At 38.6% G+C, this 23,261-nt stretch overlaps 1 protein-coding gene across 2 annotated transcripts; it reads left to right on the top strand.

The window, feature by feature from the left end:
• The first annotated feature begins 82 nt into the window (after nucleotides 1-82).
• KCNG3 (potassium voltage-gated channel modifier subfamily G member 3) lies at nucleotides 83-9,870 on the top strand. 2 transcript variants are annotated; one of them, XM_053939207.1, is made up of 2 exons: nucleotides 83-693; nucleotides 9,225-9,870. In XM_053939207.1, exons 1-2 carry the CDS (start codon nucleotides 83-85, stop codon nucleotides 9,868-9,870), a joined length of 1,257 nt encoding a protein of 418 aa, XP_053795182.1. The 2 variants fall into 2 exon arrangements, with proteins under 2 accessions (XP_053795182.1, XP_053795181.1); XM_053939206.1 differs by having other exon boundaries at nucleotides 83-726.
• Nucleotides 9,871-23,261: the final 13,391 nt, after the last annotated feature.

Raw genomic sequence — 23,261 nt, 5'->3', positions numbered from 1 at the left:
GGGGCAGCCGCTGCCACCCGCGCTGCCCCTGCCTCGCCGCCCTGCCCTGCCCGCCGTTCCCCTCTTCCGTCCCGCCCAAGCCATGAACTTTGGCCGCGGTCCCTCGGTGGTGTTGAACGTCGGGGGCACCCGGTACTCCTTCTCCCGGGAGGTGCTGAAGGATTTCCCGCTGCGCCGGGTGAGCCGCCTGCACGGCTGCCTCTCGGAGCAGGACGTTCTGGAGGTGTGCGACGACTACGACCGGGAACGGAACGAGTACTTCTTCGACAGGCACTCGGAGGCCTTCGGCTTCATCATGCTGTACGTCCGGCACGGCCACCTGCGCTTCGTGCCGCACATGTGCGAGCTCTCCTTCTACAACGAGATGATCTACTGGGGGCTGGAAGGCTCCCACCTCGACTACTGCTGCCAGCGCCGCCTCGACGACCGCATGTCCGAGACGTGCACCTACTACGCGGCGGAGGAGCCGAATGGTGGCCCCGAGGGCAAGGGCCGGCGGCCACCGGGAGCCGAGGGCAGGAAGTGGCTCGAGAGGATGAGGAGGACTTTTGAGGAGCCCACGTCTTCCGTGGCCGCCCAGGTCCTGGCCACCGTCTCCATCCTTTTCGTCATTGTGTCCATGGTGGTGCTGTGCGCCAGCACCCTGCCCGAGTGGCGGGCGCCGGAGAATCGCAGCGTGGAGGAGCAGAGCAGGTACACAGCAGAGTCAGTGAGGGAGCCCTCAGGGTAGGAGGATCCTTTATTTTCCCGCTGTCCGGTCCCCGTGTGTCCCGTCCAGTGTGTCCTTCCTGCCCCTTGTCTTGACGGTCCGTGGCTGTAGCCTCCACCGGCGGTGATCGTCTGCACGCCTTGAAACCCCGGCCCTGAGCTGGGGCCCGGGGAAGGATGTCGGGGTGTCGGGGGAGTGGCGCTGCTCCGCAGCTCCGGCTCGCAGCGGGCTCTGCCGGGCATCCGTGGCCCCGAGCGCAGGGGACGGGCGGGGGACGCCCGGAGCGGCCGCGCTGCAGGCGGGCTGGGGCCGGCGGCAAGCCCGGGTTTGGGCAGGCTGACAGCGGAGCGGGGCCATCGGGGTACGGCTCCTGTTCGCAGTGAGAGTGCCTCCCTCCGTGAAGGTTCTTGGAGCTCTTATTGCCCCCTTTAAGAGACACGGGACCACACAGAGTAACTTCAGACACTCCGGAAATCAATTTATGCCTTAGGATTATGGAAAAAAAAAAAAAAAAAAAAAAAAAAAAAGGAAAATAACCTCCCAAAAGAATGCAAGAGCAGATGCAGTGCCTGTTACGATAGTGCTCCGGTAAAATCCTATATGTGGGAACAGCCTTACACCCTCTCCTCCCTTTACATCTCAGATTCTCTATGTGGGGAACACCGGAGATGATCAAACTGCACATCAAACTCTTGCAAATGCATCATTCAAGCACCCCAGTGTAATGTAATAGATGTTTACGTTTGCTTTAAGCATAATAAACATTGCAAAACAGTTGCAGAAAACAGGCATGGGGTATAAGGTTCAATCCTGAGCCTTACTGGTAAGAACAAACCCTTTTTCATCTTCTTGTGACCTCAGATTAGGGTTATGTTCATGCAACTCTTGCACTCACTCTTCTGATCCCTTTCTCTCTCCTTCCTCTTCCCTGTTCCCTAGAGAACAAAACTGAGACCAGTCTAGTAGAATTTCTCCCATAAATAATACTGACATATAAAGAAAGAAGTAAACATTTCTGGTATTTGCTAGCTTCTTCCTTTTTTAAAAACAGACAGCATATTCAACAAAAAGTTTTCAGCGTCTGCTCTTCTAAAAAAGCACTACAGTGAAATTGCAGCCTTGTCATTATGAAATCATCATCTTTTACCATAGAGTTAATTGGAATGTGATATATTATATCTTAGTAGCCAGATTAATTCCTTGGAAAGTATTTTCATAGTTTCCATTAGCTTAATGGAAAACTGCACCTGTATTTCTCATTGTGGTTGAGCCAAAGAATTAATTGTATGAACAAAAAGAAAGCAGATGCAGTGTGAGAAGCTGTTGATTCCTGCTTAGATTCAAATATGTCAAAAGAAGGTCCTAAAGGTTTTTCCAGTTAAAAAGCTTAGCAAGGTTATTTCAAAGAGTAGATGCTGTGGGTGACCTCTGTACGGTAGCAAATTGCTGAGATACTCCCAAGAGGCATGGGAAAATAGATGCAACACTACAATAGCATTAACCACATCGGTCATGTCTTTGTTCATTTCTTCATGGTGGGGGAATCAACCACAAGTTTTCTCTTGCAGGAAAGAGTTCAGCTTGGAGAGGAACATGGCATAGGATGTGTAATTTTTCTTTCATAGTGCCTTTGTCTTCAAGATCCTAATTTTACTCTTCTGAACAATTGCATATTGAGTGTTAGAAGGATAAGGTCCTAAGTACTTGTAAGGTGCAGCATAGCCAAACAGCTCCCAGGGCAGTGAAGGCTCCTTTTAGAGCCAGAATAATGGGGTTAGTTTCTTCTGTACCAGCTGTAGTACTCCATGTTATTGCAACAACAACAACAACAACAACAACAACAACAACAAAATTAAAAAAAAAAAAATAGAAAAGTTTCTACCAGCTGAAAAGTTTCTACCAATGTCACAAAAGTCTGTCACATGTAAGCACCAGTACAGACTGGGTCATCTAACCCATGCACTCTGCACAGGAAGTGATCCCAATCTGATGGCAAACACATGGAAAACAAACACAAATGTGTGCCTCTCTGTCCACGGGTGACCACCAAGGTGAAGACACTCCTGCACATGCTGCTTCATTGCTAAAAAGTCTGTTATAGCTGGAAAAGAGCACGTAAGCTACAGTGCTTTTAAGTGAGCTGTCCAGTGTAGTTATCACTACTGACATGTGCCATAGGATTGGACCTAACATGCCCACTTGTCATCTGACTTTATTTGCCTTTATGTGTTTATGATTTCTTTACTTTGTAGTTATTTCATTTAAAAATGGTTGGGTTTGCAAAACTTAAGTAGCCAAGTGGTTTATTTGAAAGCCTGACCACAGAAATCCCATGGAAGTTTCTGGGATTGCATACTCTGGCAATACAATCCTTCTTAGGGGAGAAGGCTTTTAAAAATCTGTCCACTTGTTTCTGATACATTTAAAAGTTTGAAATCAAATTCTGTCATTTGTTTATTAAACAGCATTCCTTATCAAAATAAACAAATTCTATCTAACATAGTATTACAAAAATTTAAATTTTTTTTCCCAAGAGAAATTGCTACATTAATACTGTACACAAGTAAGTTGTGACTTGCATGGCACTATAATTACCAGTATGAAAATTGCACATTATTTTAAAAATGTATTTTGAGATGTTTTAGGAGTGAAAATGAATGAAATGGACTAATCTAGAAATCCTTAGTCTGTAGATTTAGATGTAGTCAGTTATTGAGCTCAGCATAAGCCACAGAGGTGAGAACACCTCAGGAAACCCAGCAACTCTGATATTTTTGGTCTCTCACAATAAGCCCCCCTGCCCTTGCCTCAGTGTGTTATGTCAGAAAGGTGCCACATGGACAGTTTCTGTGGCTGACTCCCATGGTAACCATTCCCAGAACTGCTTTGGACAGCTGTACTGAAAGCAGCTGAGCAGCAGTGTGTCTTCAGCTTACCTGGACATCATCTCAGCAAGTGAGGGGGTCACTAATTCTGACATCTACAAAAAATGAGGTTTGCAGTGAGGGCTACTGGAGCTGCCAGCTAACACCAGATGTATTTGTTTCCCATGTATAACATCCCTTCAGCAGAAGAGGAATTAAATCCACCAAACGTTTTTCACAAACCATTACATTGTTATGCTTTTTCATGGCGACCACGCTCTCAAAGGATGAACAGCCCGTGGCTATTTCTGATCCTTTGGGATAACACGCTTTAGAAAGCAACAGAGAACTCCAGAAGTAAGCTTTGTTCAAGGAGAGAGGGATGGGAAATCTCACCTCGGGATTTCACAGATACTACAGACACTGAAATACAATTCCCTGATTGCAGAGGAATTGCCTTTCCTCTGAGGTCTGTTCTCAGGATGAAGGATGAGTTATTAAATTTATTTCATTCAAAGATTTTTGCTCCATTCCCTGCCTTGGCAAGTTCCACTTATCAGAGCTAAAGATTTGCATTAGATTTGCAGAGTTTAGGAGCAGACAGCAGGAATGCCTTCTGTTGCTTCTGGCAATTTCAAGTCATCTTTGCTGTCCTCTGAACTGTGCCAAGAGATGCATACTGTGAGTCTCTGCTCAGGGACCTGTCCATGCACTGATTGGGAGCGTAATCTTCTAGGGAGAGCTTCTCAAGCCTGTAATAGGAAATCATTTGAAGCTGCTTGACTTACTGCCAGCACAGTTCTGTCTACCTGCCTTAAAACTATTTTTCTAATGCTGAGTACGAGTAGCTTGTTAGCACTAAGAAGAGATGGTTGTTCCCTTTCCACTTAATAATCATGATTAGGTTTGTACTGAAATAATCACTGTCTTATCAAGCCTACATGATTTCTGTGTTCTTAAGCAAAAGCAAATAAACACGGTAGTTTCTCCAAACAGCATCTCTCATCAAGAGCCAGTGGGCTTTTTTTAGTATTTGCAAAATATCAGCCTAAAAAATTGCATTTGAATTTTAGACATACAAAAAATATTATTCCTTTATAGTGCTGGAATTTCAGAACACCTGAATGTTCATGTTCAACATCTCTTCAAAAAGCAGTAAGAACTCCTCTCCTGGACAAGATCTAACTTGAATATCACATTTTTGCTAGGTTAAAACAGTGGGCTGAAGGTAGAGAATGGAACCAAAGACCTAGGTTAAAAACACAGGCATGGATTGTTCTATTGAATTTAGCAGTTCTTTGAACAATAGAGGTGAAACAAAGAACAGATGTATATCACTGCCTGGGCACAGCCAAGCCTTAAACTCACCAGGGCTAGAAGCCAGTTATGTTCAACATATAGGGTAAAATTGCTGAGGATCTCAGGGCACAAGATGTTTGTATCCAGGTCTCCTCTTCGAGCTGAGAAAGGGATTTGTCCCTTCCCTGAGGAGTGATGGGTCACTACAGCCTCCCACACAAAGCACTAGAGTTTAATGCATGACAACGTATAATTTCTACCAAAGCAGGGACAGAATGGAAAAAAAGCCAGCAGGGTTTTTAATTCAGGGAAACCAGCTGTTCTGTGGCCTTTACTCCACAGTTTCTAGTGAGAAGGAAGCCCTTGATTTCAAAAGGATTAAAAAACCCCGAACATTTGCTGAAATCACTTAGGAGTCTTCCCGAGCAGGAATTTGATCATTCTACTAGCTACTGCTTGGACATTTTTCCGGTTTAATGTGCTTTACGTGGAAATAGGTTTTAGCAACAGTTCAACAAATCAGTGCTGACAGTCTTTAATCCTGTCATATACTGTCTTTAATAGTATCATCTGTTTTCCTCATGTGTCCTGTTGCTGTGTATGTTTTATTTACAAGCTTAATAGATAATAGTGCAACTAAGGAATATTTTGGCTTGATTTCAACCAACTCACCAGGGGATATTGAAAGTATATGAATTGGCAAGCTGATACAAAGAATATTGCTAAGTTCAAACAATTTAAAATAGTTACAACATAGTTTTCTTTTTTAGTAATAACAAACTAAACTTGTTTGTGATTGAAAAAATGATTTCTGAAATCATTGTACATAAAGTAGCTTATTCTGAGAGAAAGTTATCATATGGAACAGAAAACTGAACAGTGATGGGATTACAGTAAGAATGAGGCTTACAAAGTCTTGATTTTCTGTTTATGGACAAAAGATTCATTAGAGCAATCTTGAAAGACTGCTAAGTACCAAGCAGCTTAAAATGTTGTGAGAAAAACTCTCTTTTATGTGCTTAGGTCTGGGACAATGAACAGTAGGAATAGCCTGTAACTGAATAAAAATTAGGACTTAAAATGTTCCGTGATTATTCATAAAATTTGTGGGGAATCTTCAAGGAAATACTTAATGGCTTTATTTTTAATTACCCCTCTCCTTTTTGGATACCAGCTATTTTAAAACTGAAAAAACCCAACCAACCAAAAACTCTGATGGACGTTTATAAAGTAGGTACTACATTTTTACCAAATAAAGGCACTATTTAATTATATAGTTACAGATTTGAATACAGCATTATTCCAAACATAGGCAATAAAAGCAGTCTGTCCTATGAATATGCAGAAAATATTTAAGAATTGATTATGAAAAATACAGGTACTTTAGTCTTCTGAGTATATGCCTTTTATTTGGCTTTAACTTCATACTCTGTTAAATTCTCTTAAGGACTAACTGTTAAAATTGCTTTCCTTATTAGATGTTATTTATCCACTGATAAGGTTAACTATAAAGATAAGTCACTGCAAGGAGAGGGAGACTTGATCTGAAAGTGGAAATGTAGAATGTAGCACTCCAGATTTCCCAACATGCCAGAGGTTTCTAGTTTTTCTCACCAAAGCACTAGTTTTCGTATGATTCACCAGTACTGACAAAATCCATCTACACAGGCAAAAAGGGAGTGACAAGAGAGGAAAAATGAAAAATGTTTCACCGATGGCTCAAAAGTAAGTAGAGGAAGGAAAAAAATAAGGGACACCCTTCTTCATTATCTTCTTCCCTGTCAAGGGAAAGAAAGATGGATGCAAAATGGAGAAGTGGAAGTGCAAGTTAAAATGGAATGGCATTAATGTATCCCCCACTGCCTTGATCTGGCTTTGTCATTTTTGCATCAATGATATTCCTTAGCTCACTTCAAATCTATTCTACAAGAAAATATTTCTTCAGTCCTTCTTACTGAAGTATAACTGATTTACAGTATTTCTTGTCCCAGGAACTGCCAGAGTAAAACAATGGATTGATCATATCTCTTGGACTTTTACTTGCACAACTATTCCCCAAAGTTATATGACCACTGAATCAATGTTGATACATGAAGAAAATTTCTACTGTATCACTACGACCTAACTTCCTTAAATCTTAACCCAGAGATAACCTGTCTAAGGGGTGACAAAATGGAAGAGTCATGTTTCTGACATTATCAGGGTATCAGGAGGAAATAGCAAGTGAAAAAGCTTTAAATTGTATAGTTACAAATTTCTTTTTCATTTAAATGCTTCATGTCATAGGAGACAGACAACACTACCAGAGAAATCTCATGAAATGTAAAGAAATAGTCTGTTGGAATTGTTGAATATTCCTGACTGCAACTTTCTATCCTCTTGTAATAGTTACATGAGATCTCAACTAGCTAATATATAAGTACATTCAGACAGCATCAGTTTGTCCATTACCATGATCTTGCTGTTTGATTGTACTGGGGAAATCTCAGGTATTTCCCTATCATAAGTAAAAAGGATTAAGTATGCTTAAGCTTTTTTTCTTGATTTTTTTTTTTCCAAACATAAAGGAAGTTTCAAAAAGCTTGATTTTTAAGAGAACACCTAGTTCTTAAGAGCAAACTGGTTTTGAATTTCGAAAGTCTTTCCATCAAAAGGTGCTAACATGAACTAGTGTTCAACAAGCTCTGTATTAAGAAAGACCACTAGCTTACAGAACTTCCATTGTTATTTGTAAAAAAGAAAACATGGACCAATTTTATGTGACTAAATATTTAAGTAATTAATTTATATTAATTTAAATTTACTGTGGCTAAAATTACAATGTACCTTATGAGTTTACACCAAATGACTGTTACTATTTCTTCCAATTTTAGCTTAATACTAAAGAGAATTAATTTTAAAAAATTGATGAAAAATAAATAAAATTTTAGTTTGTAAAATGTCTATGAAAAAGTTAGTTTGAAGAGTCTATAATTACATCAGTTACAGAAGAATCCTTCTAACAGGCCACTATCTTATTAATACAAATAGATTTCAGAACTGGTAAAAAATTATGCAGATGTGTTAGGGAAGAAAAATTTTAGGTTTGAAATGACAGTTGGATTTTCCCTTGCAAATCAAAATGTTTCAACAGACACTACCTTGTTAGAGTCCTTGCAGTAGCAAAAACCTCTGGTTGTATTTTCTGGCAGTATTTTTGAATCTCTGATCTCACACCAGTTTCAGAGCTGTTGATAAGAGAAGGCATCAGTGATGAGCTTTTTCTTTGCTCAAACTGTTAGTTAAAAAGATAAATGGAGAAATGAGGGGAAGGTTATCTTCTCTGCCCTCACGTATTAAAAAAGTGAGCACAGTCTGAAATCTTAGGGAGATTTGTGACCACGTGCACAACAGTTACTAAATAATCTTTGAGCAACATTTTTATCTTCTGTTTTTACCTTCCACTGGTTTCAAGTTGAGATATTCCCAAGTCTCATTCAATACACTGGGACTTGAAAATATTTAAGAACATACTGAAATCCCCTTTCAGGATTTCTTCTGCATTTGAGCAAGAAAAGGATCTTGCCTATTACCTTAACATCTGTTTACCTTGACATTTTTGCTGCAATGTAGTTTAGGTGGACTTACATTTACAGCAAAAGAGAAAATTCAGTAATGCAGAGCACAGTGGTAAATGGGAGGACCCAAGCTTAGTACTTTATGGATGCAATACTGAAAAATAAAATACCATCTGTATTTAGTGGCAATACCTACATAGATATGAATGTAGGTAATGCCCTGTTTGGGATGCAGATCAGATAGACTGGTTTAGGTTGGTTCCTAAAGAACTAATATGCATGAATCATCCAATGCTAATACTTATTTCTGCCTACTCCATCTGCACTTCCATTTTAGTTTAGCAGTCTGGTTCTATACATTGCTGTTCATAACCAGACAGTTCACTGATCTGCAACCCTTAAAACCCCCCAAAACTCAATCAACAACAACAAAAAAAACCCAACCCAAACCCAGGTGTTCTAGATAAGGTTGCACATTGGCATTGATGTCCTATAATTTCCTGCAGGATTCCAGTTTTTGTGGGCATATTTGCCCAGTACTATGACTAGCAGCAATCTGTAATTCAGAGAAAATGATCAGTGAATGAGTTCTTAGCAATTATCAATTTAAACTCTCACTAGATCCTCAGGTTAATTGCTGAAATCCAGTGCCAGGTGCAGGATAAGGATGGCATGGCTTTCTGTTTTTTGTCTGTGAAAGTCTAAGTGTCACTTTGGTAATATCTGTTTACAAACTAAACATCCTCTGAAGACTTTGCACAGAGCATAAATGCTGTCCTTTGTTTCTTTTGGCAGGATAATTGAAGCTATCTGCATAGGCTGGTTCACTGCAGAATGTATTGTGAGGTTCATCGTCTCCAAAAACAAGTGTGAGTTTGTCAGAAGACCTCTCAACATCATTGATTTGCTGGCAATTACTCCTTACTACATCTCTGTTCTAATGACAGTTTTCACAGGGGAAAATTCACAGCTTCAGAGGGCTGGAGTCACCTTGAGGGTCTTAAGAATGATGAGAATCTTTTGGGTGATTAAACTGGCCCGTCATTTCATTGGCCTTCAAACACTTGGTCTGACTCTGAAGCGTTGTTACAGAGAGATGGTGATGCTACTTGTCTTTATCTGTGTTGCTATGGCAATTTTCAGTGCACTTTCACAGCTTCTTGAAAATGGGCTGGACTTGGGAACAAAGAATAAGGATTATGCCAGCATTCCTGCTGCTTGTTGGTGGGTGATCATCTCGATGACCACAGTTGGTTACGGTGACATGTGTCCCATCACTGTACCAGGAAGGATTCTTGGAGGAATTTGTGTGGTTAGTGGCATCGTTTTATTAGCCCTGCCAATCACTTTCATTTATCACAGCTTTGTGCAATGCTACCATGAGCTCAAGTTCCGATCTGCTAGGTACAGTAGAAGCCTCTCTGCTGAATTCCTAAATTGACCCAACTTGCATTCTATTGTACTTACTTGCTAAGCTTTGTCTTAGAAGAGAACGGTGGAAGGTCCCTTCGCGTGTCCTCCTTGACTGGATGGTCCTGTGGAACAACATTCTCACCAGCCCGGAGAAAGCCCGTCACCATTCAGACAGGAAGGATGTCCATCTGCCTTGAGCACCTTGCAAGGAGAGGGAGTGATGTTTCAAATTTGAGAGAACAAAATTAACAAAAAAGGATTCAGAAGTCCTCAACCAGACCAGTTTGGTGTTCAGTTTGCCTTCCCACAAAAAAAGCAGAACAAAAAATGGGCATAACACTGAGATCTGTAATTTCTGTAATTATATCCTAAATCATTCTAAGCAATGTGTAGCAGAAGTTTTTCAAAGATTCCAATATCTAAATGCTTCACAGAGGCATTGATAGCTTCTTGCCTGAAGTATCTCCACTTTTAACTCGGATAACTAAATTATATGTTGAAGGAGAATCACTGCTACTTTTGTGCTTTGCAACAAAGTAGAGCTGGTTCTGTGACTCAGGAAAGATGAAGAATATAGGTCTGTAGGACAAAAAAAAACCTTGAGGCCTGATTCTGATCTTTGAGGAAGCACACAAATCTTCTGTAAACCCAGTGAAGTTAGTGGCATTTCTCTGAATTTGAGAGTTCACAAAGAAGTGCAAGAAGTGAACCTCTGAATGTTGTAAGCAAGGACTTCTTTAGGTCACAATTAATTTCTTCTCTGGAACCAAACTGTAAGTAGAAGCAAGTATTGTATTTTACAAAGATCAGCATAAGAAATCAGGGACTGATATATATATATATATATATATATATATATATATATATATATATATGTATTTCCTGGTAGATTAGTGGGGGAGCTCTCCAAATTTTATATACATTCAGCTCAACTCCATCCACCTGAAGTTACATCCTCATAAGCACAGCTTTTCCCTCCCCGAACTCCTCCCTACCCCATATATCTTAAACATAGTTAGATATCATAGTGAGAGTTCTCTTAAGACAGATTGTAAGATTCCATCATTTGAAGTGGCTTGGAGCAAGCACTGGAAAACAAGAGTACCTGCTCCCTGTCAGATGGGACTCTTCATCATCTTAAATTCTGCAATCCTTACTGAAGGATATACCTCAATGGAAGTTTTAAAAACAACTGTAAAAAGCCCAGAACATACCAAAGAAAGTAAAATATCGAAGTGTGAGTTGCACTTGGCAAAATGGTATATTCTCCAATGTTACTAGAAAATGAAAATGAATCACCTTAGGTTCTGAAATATTGTTCACTACATTTCTTGTGTAGTACTGCTTAATAGCATTGTTCAATGTAATTCTGGAAGGCTGCTACATAGAAATGTGCATATAGATACTAAAACACATCAAGGTACAGCTTTATAAATTTAGGTACCAATAAACATCAACAGGGAGCTTTCATGCTAACATGAAAGTTCAGAGTCATCAGCACAGCTGAAATTTGTGTGCTTGCCTGAAAATACTGTGTTTACTTTTACTGTGCTGTAGAGGCATCTTTTATCTTTTATATATGTAACTGTGAAAGGCTTTAGAAGTGAAATGAGTACCACCTAGAAAACACATCCCTGGAATTGCTCACTCAAATAAACCTGCCACATTGATCAGTAACCAGTATATTGAAGGCTCTTCCCTGAGACTTCAAAGAGTCATTATTATTCTAAGTGGTCTTAGTCTTAAGTAGTCTTAAAGAAATACATTGCAATCACAATTTTTCTGAAAACCTGGAAAGAATTTCCTACAAGCAAGCTTGACTTTCCCTTCAAGACTCCATTGTTGAGTGCTGTTACAGCCATACCTCTGTTTCTTGCCACTAGTGTGTTCAAAGGTTAGCTCTGTAGCTCCCTACACTATTATATATTTATGCCTTTTCTGTCAAAATCATGTTGTTCAGAAACCTGCTCCAGCATTCCACAGAGAGGTGAATATGAGATCAGCAAAAATTTCTTTCTTAGGTGAGATTCACAGCTGATGTTAGTTAGGCAAGTTGTGACTTCAGAGACACTTAGATGTTTTACAGCCATGGAGATGCTGGCTCTGTATTCCTGCATGTGTACCTATATATATCCTGCATATATTATATATTATAGTCAGTTGAAATGTTTGGGGTTTTTTTATTCCTCACAAAAAATTTCTTCCCTGACAAAATTAAAATTTCAGACTTTAATCCAAACATAGGCATTGAAGAAAATGACATTTTCATCTTCTAATGAAAAGTTATTTTGACAATATCAAAACCATTTCTAAGTATAAAATTGCTATTCTTTTTCTATTTTGCTCCAATTTAATTTTCTTTTTTTTTTAGCTAAAATAGGTTAAAGACCCCACGTAAGAACTTAGCCTACAGATTTTCATGTGCCGTTTTGAATGCTTGGGAAAAATACGGTTTGTCACAGAACTTAAAACTTATTTTGTCTTTTGTCCACGTATTGTATTTAAGCAAACCAATACTCTAAGATGCAACCCTCCTCCACAAAACACCCAAACCATCATCATGATGACAATAACCTAAAATCCATACAGAATGTGAATATAAAGTATGTTGCAGTCTTGATTTCAAGACAAAATAAAATTTATTTCAGCACCATCTATAAATCTAATCTTTAGATGCCTGTACAAAGGAAAAACATAAATTAATGCACATAATAATTTGTGAATACCAATTTGCACCATGAATCATTTTTGCATAAGCAATTAAGGACAGGAAGTTTTTATCGATCCAGGCTATATATGGTATACAAACAAAATGTTTCATCCTTTATGAAGTGTTTTTCAGATGAAGAATCCTTTCCAAGTGTAAAAACATAAATCTAATGAAAATAACTGTGTAAAGGAATAAGTCTGTGGAGATTACCTTAAGTCATACTATGTTTTTTTGAACAATTTGTGTTCAGTTTTTATATGGCAAAATGTGAACAGAATGACCTAAGGTTCTTTTTTAATTTGAGTTATAATAAAATATTTTCAAACTGCTGTATGTAAGCCCACAAAGGAGAGATCCTGCAGTGGGTTTTTTGGTGGTTGTTTGTTTGTTGTGGGTTTTTTGGGTTAGTGTTTTTTTTCTTTCTCTTTTTATTATTGTATGGTTATCAGTGTGTAGACTTTATTTTCCTTACAAACCAAGTTGAAATAAAGTAATCTTCATGGTAGCCTTAAACCAGAATTTTATAAGGTAGTTAGGATGCTTGACTTCTAATAATATATGGTCACTGGTCAACAGACCAGTGCTTCTTTTAGTGAAACTTTACAAAATATGAATTATATGTGTAGTCAAAAATAACCATATTTTGAACAGTTGGAACTGTTTTATAAAATTTTCTGGAGACCATGCTTATGTAGACATGAGGTGCAGCACACTATTTCAAAGTGCAGCATTTCAAAGCCAAAAGCCAAGTGAAGGCAAGCTGGCTCATTTCTAATCATTGCCAGTTTGAACCCTATACAATAAAAGACTTGATGGGCAGTTTCTCTTGGGAACATTCACATCTGGAACAAATTAGATGAAATACAAATAGAATAAAACTGGAGAAAAATGAAGACAGCTTGTACAATTGTGATCCAGAATATTGGTTCATCTAAAGTGGAAAGCAATGTCAATGACTTTTGAACTGCCAAGGTTAATCATACATTATATACTAGATTCAAACCCTAGGACTGATTTATTGGAAACTATATATTGGCTGTAATCCTTCAAGGTACTGCGTGTCACTTAAAAGCACTTGATCATAAATGAAGTCCCTGAAATGGAAAGCTCTCTAGGGTATTTTCCTTCTAAAGTTCTACATGAAGCATCATCCCAAATATCACAATGAATGGAAGAATATCCTTTTCCTTGATGTAAAGCTTGAAAACAATATTGTCTTGATGAGTACCAACAGAAAAAAAAATATTAGTTTGGTTGACTGATGATATTAAACAGTCTTATCAGCATAGGGATTAGCCATATAAAAGATGTGATATTAATTTTTATTGTACAGTGGCTTATACTGGTGTGCATAGCAGCAAGTTTGAGAAAGATTAAAATCCTGGTAATGTAAGGTTCCTATCTTGATATGCATGTATTTAAAAGAAAAGGCACAGTTTTTTTATATAATGTATGCAATTCATGCCTGTAAAGGAATTGATGTTCCTATTCCAAAGTAAAACTGAAGTCCTGATGTGTTCAAAACACTTGTCTCTTCCCTATTGGGTAACAACTACAAAAATCTTATCAGATCTGAACACCTTCCAGGAAGTGGACATATGCACACACCAGCCAGCTAAATTCAGCAGCCAGACCTGTCAAGTTTCCTGGGAACTGGCTCTATGAACAAAGTCTGCTGTGCTCTGAATTTTATCTCACCTAAAAGGTTCAAGATCACTTGAAAATTTTAGAATTATTATTTCAGATGAGATACTAAGGAGACACTTGCTGGAAAATTAAATAAGCTACGCATAGCAAAAAAATATACTGCTTTATAAAAATGTTTTCACTGATTTAAAAAAAAGGAAACTGGCTCTCATTTTCTGTTCTTTGTTTGTAAAAGCAAATATGCAGGTCAGGATATGTGATAATTAAAACTGCTACATAAAACAGATCCCTGTTTAAAATACAGAGACTTAGTATGAAAAGTCTTGCAGTGTTGCTAGAGCTGTAACAGCTTCCAGTAGCTGAAAAGGTGCCCCAGCCCACACAGAGGAACAACAAAACACTGGTTTAATTGTAAAAAAGTACAACACAAATTAGGGAGTGTGTTTCAGACAACAGGCAGGTTAAGCATCATCAAGCTGCAGTGAGCAACCAGGACTGACAATCTGCTTGACAAGAGGAAGAATAAGAAGAATATAAATCTTTGGTCAAATTAATAATATATGAATGTTTGCAGCTACACATTTTAGAGTCCTTTATTCTTTACAAATGCAAAGGTTTATCATTTCATAGATCCTTAATTTTATATATTGTCTGATTATCTGTAAAGAAAAATGTACTCTATAATTTTAAAAGATAATAAATATGGGGAGTTTTATGTGAATACAGAATTAATTAGATAAAATAATGTAATAAAATTTGCTGGTCTTGTTGCCCTATTTCATGGACTAGTGGTCAAAACACAAATGTTTATAAATTGTGTTCATTTATACTGGTACTGTACCTCTGCAAAAACTTTTTCTTTAATAATTTTTGGCTACTTAGGAGTTTGCCATTTAGAACCCAGGAGTTTTAATCAATATAAAATTTCAATATTTGACCCAGAAGTAAGTCTGAAACAAAAAGTTAAACATCCAGAGAGTTATTCTTCAGCAACTGAAGATCTATCAAATTAAGGACTGTCAAAACAAAATGAAAAGCAGCCATGCATTGCACATATTATTCCTCAGGGATTATTTTTAAAAATGAATCTGAAAAAAATTGATTGAATTTGGCCTCAAGTTCACAGAACTTTTTTTATCTTAAAAAAACAAATCCCAAACCAATCCCAAACATCAACATGGTATTCAGTCTGGAATGTCAACACAACCAGAAATTTCAGCAGTGCAATCCTTGCATTATTGTGAATGGATCTGAGATACTCTGTTGATGCTTTAAATGCAGCCATTTTAACAGTTCTCCCCCTGAAAAAATTACTTCACAACTAATATTCTTGTAAAAAAAAAAGTTGAATTATCACTGAATTATAAACTATTTTGGCATCAATCCTCTGCATTATTATGAGAATGAACAGACTTTTCATTTGGAAATCATGAGCATTTTTAGTTCTGTTATTTGCAAGTTTTAAATATTTTACATAAAATTAGACAGAGAAGAAACAGAAGAAATAAAGCAGATGTCCACATACTCATTGAAATATTTTTAAGTGTTTTTTCCTAAAAGGACTTCTAAAATATTTGGAAGCAGAAGGGTTTTTTTAATGTTTAAACACAGTTAGTGTTTTGCAGATATGCTCAGCACTTGCACCTTCCATCAGTTTGAGATACAACTGTAAATGCATAGAATCCTCCAAAAGAAGATTGATTCTTCTGCCTTGGGGAACATTTTATACAATTCTTTGCTGTAAGAATTTAAAAAAATGAAACACTAAAGAAGATCATTAAAATCTAGGAAATCTAGAACTTCGCTATTGGAATTCTTTCCCATGCACTCCAGAAATCCTCCACTTCTGCTTTTCTATTTTTTGCACTGCTCTTTTACCAATATTGTAGTAACTAGGAGCCACAGAGAGGACCAGGTTTCTGTTGTACTAAGAACTCAACAGCTACAGATCAGAAATTACAGTGCTGCTCCCAAAAACCCTACAATTCAATACTGAAACACAAATAAAAGCATGTAACAGTACAAGCAAGCAAGATGGCATTTCTTTGTAGCACAAGTGTAGCTTATCTACTGAGCCTGATATACTGTTAAGTATTAAGTGTTGACATAATTTTTTTCTCCTCAATTTAGAGAGCCTCACAGAGAACACAGCACTTAGAAGACAGTGCTTTCTCTCTCTTAGTTGCTAAAGGCCTTGTCAGCTGCACTGGCTGTGCCAAGACAGCACAGTGCCTAATGAGGATTTCTGTCATTAGGGTTTAATATTTGAACTTGATGACATTTGATGGGATGTTATGAATTAGTAAAATTGGGGCCATTTATTAAGATAGCATTTTGAATCCTCGATTCTATAAAAGGATTCTATTGTACACATGCCATTAAAGATTAAAAGAGAAAAAAAAATCCCAGCAATGTATTCACTAAGTATAGTTATGCAGAGGCTAACTGAGAAGAAAGGCATCATTAACAAAATTACTTAAATTAAAATAAACACAAATCTGGCCTCCTGCCAGAGATTCTTGCTTATAGCCCTCAAACTTATATGGATTCTTTGAGTATCTCTGCCTTTGGGTGTAGTGTCTTTAAGCTCTACCTCTTTGGTTCTGATAGAAACTCAATCTATAGGTCACAGCAGCCTTCTATTCTTCATTGACTCAAGAGGCTTAAAAATCAGGTATGTCTGAAAGGAACAGTCTTCTTCAAGGGAGCCAGGTAACCAGCAGTGAATGAAATTTAGCTAAGATGAATTTTGCTTTATTTTAGAAAATCTATTTGTCATCTGGGTTATGAAAGATAAAGTCTTGAATATAAATACCAAGTTGTCCTCAACACAAGACCAAGGACCATGAACTCATCTGCTCCCCTCTTTATAGCAGACTTCATCTTCAGCATCTCTATCTTGCTTTCTTAGACCTTTCTTTTTCTTCTTTCACCTAATCCTCACTCAAGAAGCATTAAGGTTAAACATTAACATCCACAGACTGAGGCTGCTGTTACCTCTGCCTTCTCTTCATACAGACTGTCCCATTCACATTTGAAATGCAGTTCAGATTAGATAACTCAGAATAAATATCCATACATTTCTCTGTGTCAGTGCAGGATAAAATGCTCTCTCCTCCTCCACAATAAATGTCATATATAGTGGGGAAAAAACAGTCATGCAAAGCAAAGCTTTTACAAAACAATACAAAATAATCTAAATCATCCTCATTCCATCCTTGGTCCAGAGTCTTATCCTGGTGCTTATCCCAGAGGCCATTCAAATCCCTTCTCAACTCTGCAGTAATGATCATCTATCAGCCTTTGGCCACCTGCTTCTGCCAACGGGATGGCCTTGAGAGCTGCATTACCAGTGGGATGTTGCAGTTGCAGATTTGTACTTTGCTTTTTTTGGTTGATTACTCTAAACTGCTGTTTCTACCAAGAAGCTGTAAAACCAACTGGCCAGACCTGGACAGAACTTTCAGTGGCTGATCCACTTCCACCAGCATGTAATAGTCATGCTTGAAGCAACTACCAGGAATATTATGGAGAGCAGGTGGAAGACTAATGAAAAAAGGAAATAAAGCAGATAGATAGAGAGGTTAAAAATATTAAACCAAACAACGCGAAAGGCTCTATGCAATGAAGACCTTTCTAAGTGACACACTTTCCATCCCTTTTTCTTCACCTTTTGGTTTTTACCCTTTTCCTAGCTGCCCCATTTCTTTTCTGCTGCTGGCCACACTTGCCGGCTTCTGTGCTGGCATCAAGTATTACTAAAGCACAGTGCCAGCCCACTTGTCTGCCATCCCAATCTGCCTGTTCTTTGCTCTCCTACCTTCATTTCTATAAGTATATTCTTATTTAAGTCCAGCATCCTATCCTTCAAGGACCTATGCTAAAAAACAGCTCACCAGACCATTTACACATTGCAAGTGTAAACCAACTAATACCTGCCTCCTTTGCTAAGGAAAAACCTTTCACCTATTTCCTTGGATTACACCCTGTGACAACAACTTGTATCGCCAACATTTATGATTTACTATTTCCATCTAAAGATTTTCTGAATGTGTCTCCGTGCAGATGCAGTCTCTCAGATCAGGACACTGAGAGAGACTCTGGCACTGTCTCGTGCCACTCAGAAGCTGCTTCCGTTTCTGTGGAGTGCTAATGACTACCAGAAAGCATGAGGCATCCACACTAAGGGGCCCCAGGGACTGAATTCTGCAGGCAACAATTCAAAATATACACAAAATTCAACAGAAGGCTTTCACTTAAAACCTCCCCAAAAATCACATTCTTTCCTTTCAGAGATGACCACTGGAAACTCCCATGAATGTGTGCCATCTCAGCATGGACAGTCCCTACACTGCCTTTAATCATGATAGCTGCTACTACCCTAAACATAACCTTTTGCTCCTGGCACAGACTGAAGTTGTGGCCAGCACCATGTCAGCCAACTCCTCATTCTCCAAGGCTATCAGTAACATATGCAGCAAGTGGTCCTGTGCTCAAATCTGTAACGTGGCTTCCAAAGTGACATTCTCATTAATTTTCTCTTACTATTTTAAAGAGGATTTTACTACAAACAATACTGACTATTTTGCTTTTCAAAAAAGAGTATGAAACAAAAGCTCAGCTAAAACAACATACATTTTCTGGGACACTGGAACAAGAAGATAAGCACTAGAGTTTTCTCTGCTCAAATGAGATACAGTTCTCCTGAATCAAAAGATATTCAGCTTGAATATTACAGTTCAGAGGAAAAATTAAGTCCATTGTAGAAACCTGCACTTATTTACCAGTAGCATCAGTAATCCATAAACTCTCTACTAGGTCTTTTGTTTCCTCTTTATATATGAAATGTGCAAATCATATTTTATGGTTTCTTCTTTTTTTTTTTTTTACCCATTTTAAGAAAGTTTTTTAAACTTTAAGACTGCAGTCATCCAAAAAGCAACAAAAGGGAACAAAAGGGAAAGTTCAAACTGGTTTATTTGTGAATCAATGTCAGCTCTTAGATTACGCTGAAAGTATATGGGATCTAAAATAAAGTGCTTTTAATAGCATTTGGAGACTGTTTCCCTTGTCTCTACACATGAAACTTTCCTGTAAGGCAAGGATGTAGATCTCATTACTTATCACCAAATCACAGAACATACTGAGTTGGAAGGGACCCACATGGAGCATAAAGTCCAACTCCTAAGTGAATGGTCTGCACAGAGATGAAACCCACAATCTTGGTTATTAGCATCGTGCTCCAAATAGCTGAGCTCATCTCAGTTCATTTCTCCCTAACATGGTTCTATTAATTTAATAACCTGCGAAAGCAAAGAGAGAATTTGTAGCAATTGGTTCCTATTATGTTAGTGTAATCTTGGCATTACAAGACAAGTGTTTAGCAAGTGTTAAGAAGCTTGAGTTCGTAGGTTCAGATTATAATAATCTGACACCGTCTGTTTGGTGGGAACTGGATCTAGGACAAGCAATTTAATGGAGTCAAAGTGGTGCCTCCAGCAATTCTGAAGATGCATAGGAGCATTTCCCTTCTGCCTTTGAACAGTGAGCAACAAACACTGTAGCCTAAAGGAGATGGGGAATCCTTCAGGAAAGCATAATCACATCAGATCCACACTGCAAAATCTGCAAAAGAGAACTGTCAGAAGGGGAAACAATCAAGAGTATGTAAAGCAAAAAGCGTGTAAAATCATGGTGCCAAATCTCTATTTCTACACCTCCTCACCGCTCCTTTTCAGCTCCCTCGGGCTGTAGAATTGGATACAGCACTCTAAAAAGAACATGCCTGCCCCACCAATGGTACTGCAAGCTCTGATATTCCCTGTGAAAACAGAGCTCAGATTTTCCCATTTTAAAAGTCTAGGCTGCTACATATTGAGCCAAATGAAACTCTCTGTGAGCAATTGCCATCACAGAACCTACGCAAGACAAGGGAGCCAGATATGGTTCAGCAAAATTTACTGTGAAAAATCTTTAGGAAGGAGGATATTGTCAAAAGACACATTTCCAACAAAATTTTCACTCAGATGTTGTGCGGTCAGCAAGTGCTTCCATCCACCTACAGACACCTGCATTCACACAGGTCATGTCTTCCTTGGGAGGAATCTATAAATAGAGATACAAATCACAGTACAAAGAACCCCAATCTATCTATAGGCTCTGTAAGGCTGTGTGTGTTCTGCCAAAGAAAAGTTCCTGCACAATGCAGAGGCAGATGTTGCTAGCAGCATTTACTTGGAGGGCTGTCTATTTCTGCAACCCTTTAATGTGTGCAAGGACTTGGCTCAGGAACAGTTCCTTTCAGCTTTCCCTGCTGTTACTCTACTCACTCCAGCACACTTCAGTCCTCTTCCCAGCAGAGCTGTTATTGAGCTTCCCTCTTCCCCTCACGGGGGACTTTACCAGTGTTCTCCCATGCTGTAACCTAATCTTCTGAAATTCCTTCTCCTATGCAGGGAAATGCTGTGATTAAGGGGCTAGATACTTCTTTCATCTGCTTGTACTCCCAGTTTTACAGTATCCCTCTGCTGATGGCAGTAGAAAGCACAGACAGGTATACAACAGCAGACAGAGTATTTATAAAGGAAAGCCATCACTGATCATGTGGCAAGGCAAAGGGGAGACACATCAAAACACCTTCAAGACTTCCTGAAACAGGAGTTACACTACCATCTGAAGAGACTGATCCATAAATGGAACATGCTTACAGAATGTCAGTGAGACTATAGGATGATGCAGGAAAGATAAATAGGAGACTGTTAGATGAAAGACATCATGGAGTAATGGTTCCTGCTGCTGGCAGAATACAATCGACAAAAAGAAATGTTGTCAAAACCGTGCATTATTTTCAATGTAGGAGACACTGATCTCAAGGCAGAAATCTATTTTTATGTTTATATCTGATATGCTAAATGATTCATAAATAAAGAATGTTTTCTGTAAGAAAGATTTCTCAAGTAACCAGAAAACTGACATTGGCATTGCCCGAGTACAGTGATAGCTCAGCCAGTTCTGAATGGCTTTACCCCACAGCAGTACTTGGAAGAAGAGCTCATAGGTAGTAGCTGTGAAAGGAATTCTAGGCAGGTATTCAGATCTGGAAAATCCATCCTCACATCCCATCTTCCACAATTTACTAGGCTGTATTAACGGGAGTAAATACACTCCAAAAATACTCCAGGAAGGAGTGGACAGAAGAGGAGTGATGTGTAGAATGAAAGAGATGATGCAGAAAATCTGAGACCCACACCATCTGGAGCACGTTGTGTTACTTAAGTGCATCTCACTGTCAAATATTAAGCCCAGATTAATCCAAAATGCCATCCCATTTGTGAGCTCCAAGCCTGCTCAGGGATACAAACCTAAGCAGGTTTGTACAGGTATGACTTGGAAGTTCACTCCAAAAGCATATTTCTGATTAAAGCTTCTCTGCTGAATACATCTGGAGAAAATATCTAGTTTTGCTCCTTATATTTCAATTTCTCCTCTCTAACACACTGGACAACTTTAGTTTTACATTTATAGATCCACAGAACTGCAGACATTTCACCAGAGTTGCAGGTCCAGAATTTTCTTGACTGTATCTTTTCTGAGTGGCCATGGCAGGCACACTGTAAGGTCCTGGTTTCCTATTCACTCAGTCTAGAGACTGAGCCAAAGGCTATAAGAGTTTCCTTGCCATGGAAAACTGCGTCCAGGAGCAACCCAGGAGATGACTCTTTGGCTCTGTCTCTTAGACAAATACTTCGCTAAAACACAACCAAAAGACTTCACAAGATGTGTCTAGTGCTCTCACAAGGATGCTTAGGTGTAAAGTACTGCTACTTGAAGGCACCAGCTGGTGAATTAGCAGGAAACAGGGACCCTCTGGTGGAAAAACTTCTGTTATTCCTGCTTATTCCTGAACAGCATGAATTCATTGCATTCTATCAGAGTATTGCCTCAGCACATACCCAGAGATCACTCTGCTCTAATTTGAGGGTGGAGCTCCAACAGTTTATATCTTCAGCACATTACAACACAGAAGTTTCCAACTTTTAACATTTATTACTTATGAAAATTGTTACTAAAACTCACCACTTTCATCTACGCATGTTCCTTATACCCTGAGGCATGACAGAGAAGTGGTAAAACGCGACATGTACTAAAATATTAATAAACTGACAAGTTTTTAAACCCAGGCTCATGATTTTTGAGCAGCTGGTGTTGGCAATCCTACATGTTCATTGATTATTGCCTTCTTCACAGAATTGCTAGAGTAAATACAGAGCAGTGTTATTGCTGGGAAAGGATAGATTAAGTCCAAATATAGCTGTATAGAATGTTCTGAAATATGTCTGATAACAACTGAAATTAAGTATGACTGACAAGTGGACACTGGGCCAAGAAAGCAAAAGACTTAGGTATTCAAGTCAAGCCCCCTGGCATAAATTGTCCTGTTCAGTTGCAATACAATTGTAATTCAATTGTTAATACTGAGAAACACTGCATGGCATCATTCTCCAGTCCATCACAACACCTTACTATTGATCTTTCTCAAATGAGATATTTGTACAGAACATTTCCTCTAACACAACTGCAAGAGAGGTTTTTGGTGGTCTGGGTTTTTTGTTTATAATATAATCTTGCCTTATTCAGGAAAGTTTGTTATAATATGGCACTGAAGATGTGGTTGTCTCTGGACTCTAGTCTGTGAATTTGCACATGAAAATACTGAAAAGAAGAAATTAAATACAAGGAAAATGCATCTTCCTCTAGTATCTATAACATATCTGAGAAAAAAGAAACTTCTGCTGTGGACTGTAGATTATTTGAGAGAGAAATGCTTACAGGCCAGGGAGGGAAAAGGAAGAGGTGAAAGATGACTGGTAGCACTGTGAAAACAGAAAACCTTGAAGATGCATTTTACCTCTTGATGTCCAAGGATTCATTTCATTTGGGAACCTATTTCCCTACACATACAGTGTTTAAAGGAAAAGTTCGGGAACAGTAAGGAACTGCAATAATGAGATTTCACTTCTGGTTATAAAAAATGAAAATGTGTTGCAGCAAAAAGCATAGAA

This window comes from Vidua chalybeata, chromosome 3 (assembly GCF_026979565.1).
Source record: "Vidua chalybeata isolate OUT-0048 chromosome 3, bVidCha1 merged haplotype, whole genome shotgun sequence".
Classification (NCBI taxonomy): domain Eukaryota; kingdom Metazoa; phylum Chordata; class Aves; order Passeriformes; family Viduidae; genus Vidua; species Vidua chalybeata.
Note: the sequence above shows the minus strand (reverse complement) of the source record. Positions and strands in the feature narration are given on the sequence as shown.